We start from the raw sequence: 12,953 nt of genomic DNA on the forward strand, positions 1-12,953 counted from the left end.
TGCCCTCGTAGGCTGTGATGCCATGATCAATTTTGTTGCGGATTAGTAATTTGAAAAGCGTGGCCATTATCTGGGTATTCTGTCCGAATGTTTGTTTAGTAAGCATACTAAAGAGATTTCGTTTCCTCAGGTAGCTGTTGACAACAGAATCGACGTGCGCTGACCACGACGATAACACCCGGGCAAAGCTGATTCCTAGGAATTTAGCCTCCTTGGTCAGTGTAATGCGACGGCCGTGTACGAAGGTTAACGGGTATTCAGGTGTTTCATGAGCGCGTAAGAATGCCAGTAAGGCTCATTTTTCAGCTTGGAATTCGAGGCCCCATTTGATGCCCTGTTTGTTGAGCTTGTCGAGGTAGGGTTGTAGCAAGTATTCTGCATCGGTGGCGTTTTTTGCTTGGGCTGAGCACTGCGACGACGTCAGCGTAGTGGAAGGTATGAACGCGATCGAACGCCTTGGCAATGTCTAAAAAGACGGCGTGTGTGGCAAGGTTTTTGCCAAACCTTTTTTTGCGTAGTTTTCTAGGGCTAGTATGTGGTTCATGGTGCTCATGCCGGGACGGAACCCAGCTTGGGTAGGTTGTAGCAGATGGTGCGACTGAAGGTGCCAGGTAATTTGGTTTTTTGATTGTATGTTTCATCACTTTCCCCAGGCAGGAGATTAAAGACATAGGCGGAAGGACGTCGGTTTTTACGGGGGCTTGTTGTGATTTGAGGTGTTCGCGATTAACTTTGTTGAAATTTGCTAACATCCTGTTATGCGTTAGGTCGAGTCCGGTAGCGTTATTTTTCAGTCTAAAACGACTCTGTTCTTCTTGAGCGACGTGTTCGTCTATTTCTTCAAATGGTATGAGTGAGTTGATGGATGAAGGGCGCATTGAGGACTTAGCTTTATTAATTATCCTTACTCGGAATTTGCTCGTTGCATGGGTCAGTGTTGCTAAAGAAGGCGTTGAGGAGGGCTTTCGCCTTTTCTTTTGGCTCAGATTTGTTTTTTACTGAGCTAGACCGAAAGTCATGTTCGTTAGTGAGTGGTAGTTGCCTATACATTGCATTCATGAAGGTCCATGGCGTTTTTCTCCCTTTCTTCGCATCCAAGTTGGTGACGAATATATCCCATGATTTTCGTTTAGCGTAATTGTTTTCCTTTTCCTAGCTTTGGCTCTGTGCCAGTCGATTTTCTTTTCTTGGGAGAAGGGGTCCAGGATGAGCTCTCCAGGATGAGAGTGATTTTCGAGATGCTGTATCATGGGATCTGAAATCATCGTCCCACCACGGCTTCATCGGATCAGGTACATGCCTTTTCAGGGGATCAGCGCGTATAAAATTGACATAGTTGCCAGTATAAGTGAGCTCTTGAATAGTGTGCTTGTTGAGGGGATTGACATAGGAAGAAGTCGTTCATTGAGAGCGCTTTGTTAATGTGTAAGTTCCAATATAGTCATTTGTTTTCGGTAAATTTCCATGTAGGGCTGGCCTTTAATTGGTTGTACGGGGGAGATTTTTTTTATGGATGTTGACTGGTAGGTGATCACTTCCTAGATAGGGGCCTAAAGTGACTGTGGGATCGCTTGCTATAGGGGGTGATAAACGAATGTGAGGTCAGGTGTAGATGTTCGTCCAGTGGAGGGGTTGATTTAAGTTCTCAGTTGGGGTGGAATGATGAGAACGATATTTGGGGTTTCTAAGAGGGTACTGTAGGTCGATTTGCACATATAGTAAATCTTTGGTTGGAGCCCCATAGCATATCGTGGCCGTTGAGGTCACCACCGACAAGGGTGTTATTCTTATTAGGTGTGGAGGTGATTTTGATGCCTGCAGATTCTATCCTGGAAGGTATTAATTAAGGTGAGTTGGGTGTACGAAACAGATTGGTGGATTAAGATGGCTACTCCGCCACCTGGTTTGTCGAGGCGATTTTTTTACGACGTTATGTGATCTGAAACTTAACAGTGGATTTGTTGTTCCATAAAGTTTTCCTGAAACACAATGGAGGGTTTAGCTAAACTTAAGTGATTGTGGAATTCTAGTTCTGTCATTTTATTTATTTTTTTTCCTGTGATACCTCTTCGTTATTTCTTGAGTGTGCAGTGTACGAGTGGGCGTGTAGCTCTTCCTTGCATAAATTTGTGAGGTCAGCTTTTTTGTGTTTCTATGACGAGGAGAGGAATCGCTAGAGTCAGATTCGGAGTTAGAGAATTTGCTCCTTTTTTGGGGGGTGGGAGTCGGGGTGAAGGTTGTGCACTGTCGGAGACTGCCGACCCAGCGTTTTGTATATGGGTGGCCTAGCACCGTGAGATGCCAGCGTAAATCTGCCGTACGTGACGGGGAATTTGGTGTTTGTTCGGTTGGGACCGTTATGGGGTCGCGACCGCCTTGCGAGTGTACGGAGTTGTGATTGCCGACACACCGACGTACAACAACTCCGTCCACTGAAAATTAACTTTTAAAGGATAGAAATACTATGTTGTTACCAGGTTGTTATTGTAAAGCCTGGCTACAAATTGTGGAGAACCAGCAGTACAAATAAATGAGAGATAGGAGTATTTGGTTTACTTACAGTGGGCGCATTGCGGCGGCGGCGACTGGTGGTAAAATGAGGAAAACACGAATGCTAACAAAACAAAGTTCATTGAGTTCACCAATATTTCAGTACAGGGCACCTGTTCCCTTTAACTCTAAAAACTAACTGAACACTAGAGGATTTTGGGGAACATTAAATATAAAAACGGAAGGTCAAGTTGGTTAGCACTTCAGGGAAGGTAGGGAATTTTGCTGTGTAAGTTTAACACTTGTGTGTGAAAAAGGTCTGGACGGGTTTTCGGAGGTTAAGGTTCTTCGTTGGAACCAAAGTCGACATTGGGACCCCGGTTTCGGCTGGTCGTTCCTTACACTACCATCAAAAGGGTTGTTGGTTAGGACTTTTTAAGATGTAAAAGAAAACCACGCCTGTGGACTATAAAGTAGTATCGAAAACCGAATGAGGAAAAAACGAATATTGTACGTCATTCGCATGTAGCGTTTTTAAGAACAAGAAAATCTCGAGAATGAAGAACAAGATGTACCCGTCGTAGCTAGCCCACAAACATTAGCAGACGACGAAGGAACAATTGCTGAACATACAACAACTTCTGACGTCACGGTACAACCTCCCACACAGATCAGTATTCAGCCATCTGAAAGGCCCGTGCGTAACAGGAGACAACCGGCAAGGTACCTAACTTTCATGGCACCATTTCTGATGATCCTGCTCGCAATTTTCAGTCCACCAGTGACCACTACTCTGATCATGAGAGAAAACATAATTTTAATGAACACATAGACGTCGCTTTCAGTGAGTCAGCATGGGCAATCGTAACTGATGGCGACCTTGGTCTAGGCAGAGCTGCAATGGCTTACAATGGCAACAAAAAATCCTCCAGCAGCAGGCAGTGGCAGACAAATGGAAACAGCAAGGTTCTCGACCTCCAAAAATAGTATCCACAAGAGTAGGCAGCCACTACAGGGATTTTTGATGGAGCTAGAAGCGTGAGAAATAATTCACGACTGTTAAATAAGCCTTGTACACCAACCCTAGAACACGACGCAGCCTTGTTGACGGGGAAGGATCAGCTTCCAAATGACTCTTCGATTACTCCAGCGGTTTGTACTTAGAGTAGTCGGATGGCCAAGTCAAGCGTGTCTTTCAAGCATGGCCTACTATAATAACGGCCTGTCAGCGCGCAATACTTCTTGCGCAAATAAGTTAATTGTCAGAGAGGCTTAATAGATATAATACTAATATAAAATTACGTAATATAAAATTTTAATACAGAATTGCAATGAGTGGAAAAACAGTAGAAAGTGGAACCTAGCGCAGCGCGTGGCCAGCATACGATAGGAAATGGAAAAAAGAAGTGCAACTCGGGTCTCCCGCAGTGCAATCGGAGGTGCTACTCACTAGGCCTTTCAACTGATGTTATATGTCGTTTTCTTATGGTTTTCCTGTAGGATGTCAGGATATCTCTAATTCTAGTCAACAGATGGCTCTTTGTCGCTGCCAGCTCCGCCCACAAAATCGGTGAAATTGGGACCACAAGTCACCACAAACCCTTGTAGCATTTACACACAGCGTAGAGCAACCAGGTTTCTATGACTCTGACATATCTTTGTTCCCAGCAACCACAAAAGCCCCGCGGAACTCATTCAGCAGACCTGCCGTAATCGCGATTGAAAATTAATCGCAATTGCGATTTCGATTAAAATTTAAATCGGCGATCAAATTATTTTAAGATAATCGAAATCGGCGATTAAAGTGGAAAAAAATTAATTTTTAATCGCGATTATTTTTCGATTATTTAGCGGCTACCGATCAGACTTGCCGTCCGATTATTTCTTGAGCGATCATCGGTAGCCGTCGATATTCGCAAAAAAATGATCGGCGATCATTCGTCTGTTGAAAAAATTTGATCGGCGATTAAATTTCTTAGCGATTGTTTTTCCGATTATTTTTGACCGCCATCTAGCAGTAAGAAAATAACTTGCCATTGTTTCAATTGAAAAAATTGAAACATGTGAAAATTCTAAAAAAAGCATCTGCTACAAAAATGACAAAGCTATGAGTAGACTTTCATATAGTCTCATCTACCGTTCATAGATGTCGCTAAATAATCGAAAAATAATCGCGATTAAAAATTAATTTTTTTTCCACTTTAATCGCCGATTTCGATTATTTTAAAATAATTTGATCGCCGATTAAAATTTTAATCGAAATCGCAATCGCGATTAATTTTCAATCGCGATTACGGCAGGTCTGCTACCGATAATCGCTCAAAAAATAATCGGACGGTAAGTCTGGCGTCAGGGGGGCTTATGTAAAAAAACATAAGAATTTAAATCATTGGTTAGATGAATATTGTCGTATGATTTTCATAAAATATTTACCAGCCCTGTGGAGAACATTTAAACGAATCTATTAATACCAAGATTTGTTGATATTACGTTTGTTTAAAGTGTCTTTGGCGATTGTATAAAATCTCACAAAATAAGATTAAAAATTACAAATAATAAATAAATATTTGAATATGAGCCCCAATTGGTATTGAACCACCAACCTTCGAGTTGATACTTTAACACCGTACGACTATGCCACTGTTGATGGATAATACAGACACAACCTACCAACGTTATTTAGTTTATAGTCTGATGTCCCAAATTAGTGCCATGGGAGCTTATGTATAAAATATGAAAATTGCCATCACAGGTTAGATGAATGTTGTAAGCTGCCTAAGGTGACGAAGTTTCTGATTTATAATCGGAATTTAGGCGAACCCAGGGATGTAATAGTAATTGGGAAAATATTAGCTTTGGATGATTAAAATGAATTAACAATCTCCCTTGAATAAAGAAAGAAATTCGTATGATTTAAAAAAGTGAGCTGATATGTATAAGCAATGAAATACAATCAGTCACTATGTAGGGTTGAGCCATCGACTTTCAAATTAGCACGCCAAAGCCTTATGACTGTGCTATGAACATCTTAAAATTTTGGTACAGTGCCGGTCCACTTACCGACGCCGGTCCACTTACTCCACGAACCGGCTCGGTTATCGAACCGATTTTTCCTTGCCGTGTTTCAGCGCCGCCATTGGCTGTATTTTGAACTAAATCCATTTTTTGGTAGGAATGATCGGATTACGCACTTTAAAACGTACAAACACATGTTATTGAAATTGGATTTAGCAATTTTAGACAATAGCACAAATTGGTTTAATGACTTTACGTAAAATAATAGCCTTCCAAACGAATTCAGGCGGAAAACGATAGAACAAAATGACTTATTGTGCTACTTTTCTCTTTGCCTTTTAATATTATCAGAATTTTTAAATAACTGTATTACAAAACGACACTTTTCGTGTCGTTTTGCTCGTCGTTTTGTTTGGTTTTGTTCCATTTATTAATTATGGGCGCTGAAACACGGCAAAGAAAAATCGGTTCGATAACCGAGCCGGTTCCATAGCTAAGGGTTTCTAGAAGTGGACCGGCACTGTATCTAATATAATGACCAATCGTTGATAGGGCATCCTCTTTGTGGTAGAACCCTTTTGTTGGTAAAATAATGCAGGAATGGTTGAGGTATTAAATTCTAATATGAGAACCCCCTTCCCCCTATTCTGGGTAGTTGCATAGAGATCAGCACTATCCCTGTGCTATTCGCTTTTACATTCCCATACTGTCAAAATCTGTGTGATGAAAGAATCGACGATAGGTGGCTCTGAGATCGGCTGCTCGGTTATAGAACCATTCAGTTATAGAACCGCGCACAGGCCGGTTCTATAACTGGACCGGCACTGTATACAACTTATACATTTCAATATAGTCTGCTGTCCAGATTTAGCGTCATGGGAGCTTTTGGAAAAATAGACTAAAATCAGTCACCAATTAAATGAATATTATATGTCTACGTTAGTAACAAATTTCACCGCATTGTTACGAAATAGTCGACGAACATTATTACGGCGATATTGGGTAGGATAGGGAAAGTTTCGGTTTAAAATTTCAGACATTACGGTGTGTTAACGGGAAGTTCAATGCTTTTTTTCTCGAACATTTCAAGCACAAGAATTTTTTCGTTTTTTACCAGTGAACCTATGGCCTATTAGCTACTTAAAGAGAGAAGCGTTTAATACAATTTTAAAAATCAATAATTTATGTTTGGGGTGAGTTTCGATCGCAAGTTACCAGGCCTGAAAAAAACGATGTCTCTTTTTGACAGCTCTTTGTTTTGGTTGTTGAAAACACAAATTACACAATATATTTCTAATACACCTTCGGTGTCTTAAGCTATTTGATTCAGAATTAAAAACTAATGGAATGAATAAATTAGTTTTGAAAAATAAGACTGTCCAGAATTAGCAGAAATGTCCAATGAATTAGGGTTTTTGTCCGAAATTTGCAGATCGGCTTTCCACACATTCCCCATAAGAAAGGCTGTTAGCCCAACGCTGTCCCAATTCGCTCTTTTACCCTATATTAATTCATAGTAGTGACCTTAAACTGACTGGGTATGGTGCCCTCCCAATGATGGAATTGCTAGTTCAAGAGTCTATAACCTTTTGAACTGACTGATTGTAATTCAATTGGTGCTCAAACTTTTCTGTTCGTTTTTCCAAGCATTAAAAGACTCACAGGCAAGCCAAACGTTCGAATGCCTAATCCGAATTTTGAGAATTTAACTTATTTAGGAATTTTAAATTGAAACTGGAACGCACGCACTTACGGAAGAAATATACACTGAAGCTATTTTCACCACACAGTACTATTCAGTAAACATGGGTTAATAATGGAGGATTTTACCTATATTTAACTGTGCGATGCCAACGGACTAAGGCCACGAATCAACACGACGTAATATAACTTGACAAATATTCTAAAATTTAAACTATTGTAAACTCGAGTCAAGATTCTGAGATATCGTCATTCTAGTTTCTTCATAAAACCGTGAGCTCTCTTATGGGAAAACCCACGTTTCAATTGCCCAGACGCACTGTTTCAATTGCCGAGCAGAATTAGCAATTGAAACATCTTGGGGTACCTCCAGTTTTTTACACATAGCACATGTTTATCTTTGCCGAACCCACCCAAAAAAAATACTGTCATGTAGCTGAGATAACTGGCTACAAATCTATATATTTTTTTGTCTAGTTGGACGATTTTTCTAACCGTAGAGAACAAAAATCAGTTTTGTGTTCCAACCACGCCCTACCACCCCTACTTCGACGAAGTTTAATGGGTCCAACAGACAATGTATCAGGTATCCGAAAGTTATTAAAACACATAACTAGCCACCTTGCAAGCAAATTTTTTCTTTACAATTAGGCTATCATTAGTGTTGCATAGTCAGCTGACACTGACTAGTTGTCCGGTAGAGGGCTTGAACAATACAACCAGTCTCAACCAGAACATAGAGCAGTGCAGACTCATATACTACATGGTGTCAGAAGTAAATCTGAAAATATCCGTGCAATCATGGCAGAGTTTGGTCTTCGACCTCCGGGAGCATTTAACTTCGATGATAGTGATCAAGCTTCACAGTGGGATTCGTGGAAAAACCAGTTCAATTGATTTTTAAAGGCAACAAAGAAAAACAAGGAGGACGAAGATGTTCAAGTCAGCGTGGGGGGCCTCGAAGGGGCAAAAATTTATGACTCGTTCGTTTTTGCTGATCAAGGAGACAAACTGAAAATCAATCCGGTACTTCTTCAATTTGACAATCACTTTCGGCCACATAAAAGTGAAACGTTCGAGAGATTCAAGTTTATGTCTCGCAGACAAGCAGTGGATGAGCCGTTCGACAAATTTTTGCTAGACCTCAAAAGTTTAATAGCATCGTGTAACTACGATACGCAACAAGATTCATTATTGAGAGACCAGATAGTGTTTAGCATCGTTGACAACGACACAAGAGAGCAGTTGTTGTGCCAATCAACACTCGATCTAAAGAAAACTGTAGAAATTTGCCGAGCACGGGAGTCAGCAAGAAAATTGGCCTTTCAAATGCAGCAAGGAACAGAAGCCAGTCAAGCACAAGCGCATGTGAACTTATTGAATTCCAGTAAAGGGTTTTCGAGTACTAGGAAAACACACAGTGCCAAGGAAAGTGCCAACGGATTTCGTTGCCGATACTGCGTAAACCAGCACCCAAGGGGGAAGTGCCCTGCGTATGGAAAGACGTGTGCCAAATGTGGCTTGGAGAACCATTTTGCAAAAGTGTGTGAACAGTCAGCCCATCACCAAACTCAGCGCGGATAATCGAAACGCCTTGATAGAACAGAAGGAAAATATAACAATCAACAGCAGCAGAACCAAGCTAACAAAAACTGTTCGTCTCTGCAAACTGATACGGAGGTAACACCGGAAGAATTCATTATATCATCAATTGTTTAGATATGGAAGACTCGTGGTTTGTAAATTTACATGTAGATGGAGTATCAGTAAAGTTCAAAGTGGACACGGGGGCACAGTGCAATGTGATGCCCAAACACCTGTATGATTCTGTTGTAAAGACCAAAGTGTTACAGCCAGGCCCACGAGTGACGGCATACAATCGTCAACCGGTGAGAGTGATGGGACAACAGCGACTAAACGTCACGTATAAAGGCCTCCAGTTTAAAGTGTTGTGCGTAATAGCTGAGGAGGTGGACATACCAGTGCTGGGGTTGCCGTCATGCAAGCAAATGAACGTTGTTAGATTAGTTGACTCAGTGGAAATTCCCCAGGCACTGAACAGCGGTTCGGAAAAGTCAAGGCAAGTCTCAATTAACACTCTTCTCAACAAGTACGCAGCAATGTTCAAAGGAATCGGCAAACTACCTACCAAACATCACATTCAACTCAAGCAAGGAGTCGCTCCAGTAGTTCGTCCGGCTCGGAGAATACCATTCAAAATTAGAAGTGCAGTGTTAAAGAAACTAAGTGAAATGGAAAACCTGAGGCTAATTCAAAAAGTCAGTGAACCAACGGAGTGGGTAAGTCCAATGGTGGTCGCTAGGAAGTCAAATGGGGACATTAGAATATGTCTTGACCCATATGACCTAAATAAAGCGATAAAACGTCAGCATTTCCAAGTTCCGTCGGCTCAGGAAATATTTGCAAGAATAGGAAAAGCCCGCTATTTTTGGACGCGACGTCCGGGTTTCTTCAAGTTCAGTTAACTGAGGAGTCGACATTTTTAACCACCATGGCACTCCATTCGGAAGGTATCGTTTCTTACGGTTGCCATTTGGGTTATCATCTAGCCCTGAAGCGTATCAGCAAATGATGACAGAATTATTTGGCGACTTACCAGGTGTGGAAATATACTTTGACGATTTTTTTGTGTGGGGGAAACCCTCGAAGAACATAATTCCCGACTGGAGTCACTGTTCGAATGCTGTACGGAAGTCAGTTTGAAATTAAATATGGATAAGTGCAAGTTCCTTCAACCAGAAATCAAGTACATTGGTCACATAATCGGCAACAAAGTTCTGAAACCGGATCCTGAGAAAGTGGCCGCTATAACGTCCTTCAAACAGCCTGAAAATAAACAAGATATTCAGCGATTTCTGGGGATGGTCAATTACTTGGCCAAATTCTGTGATACACTCTCTGAAAGAATGTCTCCCCTACGAGTGTTAGTCAAAGCGGACACGGAGTGGCAGTGGGATGCCAATACTGACAGAGTGTTCGAGAGCATTAAAAGTTTAGTGTCTAAATTACCAGTTCTACGCTTGTTCGACTCATCTCTCCCGGTGGTTTTGTCCGTTGATGCCTCTCCAATAGGTGTTGGTGCGGTGCTTATGCAAATGGACCAGCCGATAGAGTTTGCATCCAGAACTCTTACTGACACTCAGCAGAGATACGCCCAGATAGAGAAGGAGCTATTGGCTGTGCAGTTTGGACTACAACAGTTTCATCAATATGTCTACGGTCAGACAGTTTCAGTCGAAACGGATCACAAACCGTTAATCGGCATTCATCACAAGCCGATAGCATCGTGCAGTTCTCGCATTCAACGAATGAGACTATTAGTGCAAATATATGATTTTGAATTAGTGTTTAAACCTGGAAAAGATTTACACGTGGCAGACGCTCTCAGCAGAGCACCGGAGACACGACAATATGTGGAGGATCCCGCTCAACGCAGTAACGAGTGCGTAAACATGGTAGTCTTGTCTTTAGCAGTGACACCAACTTCTCAGGAAAAGTTTGTAGCAGCAACAGCAGCCGATCCAACTCTAAATATGGTAGCAGATTTAGTTCGCAAAGGTTGGCCAGAACACAAGAAGAATTGTCATCCCGCGGCTAAACCATTCTGGTTACATCGCAGTGATCTAAGTGAGCGTGGAGATCTCCTCCTTAAAGGAGAACAAGTCGTTGTACCAGTGGCCCTCCAACCAGAAATTTTACGACAGATACACGAAGGGCACCTCGGAATATCTAAGTGCATTGAACGAGCGAAGCTAACGGTGTATTGGCCAAACTACGTTGACCAAATAACAAACATGGTCGAGGCCTGTAGCATGTGTCAAGAACATAGACATCAGAACTCTAATCAGCCGTGCTTCAATGTCGCAATTCCCGATTACGCCTTCCAGAAAGTGGCGACAGACCTCTATGAAATAGCGGGAGTTCATTATCTCCTAGTGGTAGATTATTATAGCAAGTGGCCGTGCGCGGCTCAGTTACGTGGAATTAATAGTACATCGGTGGTGGAAGAACTCAAACGTATCTTCGTTGACTTTGGCTTTCCTGAACAACTTGTCTCAGACAATGGAAAACAGTTTGATTCGTCAGAGTTCCGGTGATTTTGCAGCCGTTATGACATTCGCTTAACAACATCCAGCCCTGAGTATCCAAAATCAAACGGATTGGCGGAAAGGACAGTGCAGACTGTCAAAGAATCTTTCGTAAAATCAAAAGGCGAAGGCAAAACCCTCCTCGATGTACTACTAGTCCTTCGGTCCACACCAGTGGGCAACGGGTTGCCATCTCCAGCAGTGTTACTCCAAAAGCGCAACCTTCGTGGCGGATTGTTGTTCACTAAACGAGCTCTGACGTTCAAAGAAGTTGATGAGCAAGCCGTGAAAGCCCTACTCCAACGCCGCCAAGCAAATCAAGCGTTTACTGCGTCAATGCAGACAAAGGCCCTTCCCGTTCTGACAGTAGGCACCCCCGTTCGGGTACGGATCTCAAATAAGTGGATTGAAGTCAGTGTGGTGAAGTCAGTGTGCCCGCAACCGAACTCGTACATCGTGAGTACCAATTGTGGCCGTCTATTCAGGCGAAATAGGCAGGCGATAAATGTAAACAAAGCGGCCCTGAGTCAGTTTAAAAAACCGACATCTGTGGGGACCGAAGATGCTCAACGGCCTCGTCCAGTTAACACACCTAGAGTGATCAGAACATCGGCACTCTTTCTGAGGGATTGGAACCCAACAGTTGTAGATCCCAATGCAACTACACCCACAAACCGCAATGTCACTCTGGAGCAACACCAAGCGGTTGAGAATCTGAACAGCCCGGGGGACTCCAGGGAAGCGTTCCATGGGTTTGAACCAGCAGCCCAGAGTCCTTCCCCTACTAGAGGGACCTCAAGACGCTCAAATTCAATGGAAGCAAGAGTCTTATTCCAGGATCAACAACGCCCAAATAGATCTCTCGGTGTGTTCGGGGGATGAGAGAGTGACCCGTTCCGGTCTTAGATATGGAATCAGCAAATAGCCCCAATAGTAATTCAATACGGTCAAGAATCAAGTTTATCTGTATCCCAGACTAGCGCTCCACCAAGTAATATTGTCAACATTCACTGTATGTCTATTGACTCAGATTGTATTGTTTTGTTTTGTTCCTTGTTTCGTTAATAAAGAAAGGGAGATGTTGTATAGTCACTAGTTGTTTTTCTTAGCTCACCTCTAAGTATTTTATATAAAATTTTAAAAAACCTAGTCTTAGCATTACGCTTATGGGGAAAAACCGGGTGTGCCTATTTCTTGAACGAGGACCTAGAGCCTTAGCGGTAAGATCTGCAAAAAAACTAAGTATTAGTGAACTGTAGATCACGACCTAATCTGATCAGCAAAAATTTAAAAAAAAATCTACCTGTATCCATTAAATAGCAATGGGAGTTTAAAAAACACCGTAGCGCCATAAGAATACACGTAAATGGAGGAGGTCTGCCTAATAATTTGGTGGGTACTGTATATTTCTCTACTTTTTTCTCTATGGAGAAACACGCTTTCGCGTGTCAAGCTTTTACGATTCACCGAGAAATCGGTAATCATTGGGGTAAAAGGAAAAGGTTTAAACTGGGCTAATGCAGCCATTGGAAAGGTTACCCAAAGCATAAATAAAATAGTCAATAAGTCATTCCCAAAGGCAGTCTTGAGTCAAGCTTAAGCGGCTTCGGTATGGTAACATCTAAATGTGACAGATAA

General features: G+C 42.0%; 1 protein-coding gene across 1 annotated transcript; it reads left to right on the forward strand.

Annotated features, from left to right (window-relative positions):
• Positions 1–8,927: 8,927 nt before the first annotated feature.
• Positions 8,928–9,692, forward strand: LOC130688028 (uncharacterized). Its single transcript, XM_057511024.1, has 2 exons — positions 8,928–9,506; positions 9,597–9,692. Exons 1-2 carry the CDS (start codon positions 8,928–8,930, stop codon positions 9,690–9,692), a joined length of 675 nt encoding a protein of 224 aa, XP_057367007.1.
• Positions 9,693–12,953: the final 3,261 nt, after the last annotated feature.

The sequence above is a fragment of the Daphnia carinata genome, chromosome 3, assembly GCF_022539665.2.
Source record: "Daphnia carinata strain CSIRO-1 chromosome 3, CSIRO_AGI_Dcar_HiC_V3, whole genome shotgun sequence".
Classification (NCBI taxonomy): Eukaryota; Metazoa; Arthropoda; class Branchiopoda; order Diplostraca; family Daphniidae; genus Daphnia; species Daphnia carinata.

Bases quoted from the DNA above. Each gene is read 5' to 3' on its own strand.
- LOC130688028 (XM_057511024.1), top strand. From the start codon at position 8,928: ATGGAAGACTCGTGGTTTGTAAATTTACATGTAGATGGAGTATCAGTA. The intron at 9,507-9,596 runs GTAAGTCCAATG...ATAAAACGTCAG, and splicing joins TCAGTGAACCAACGGAGTGG to CATTTCCAAGTTCCGTCGGC.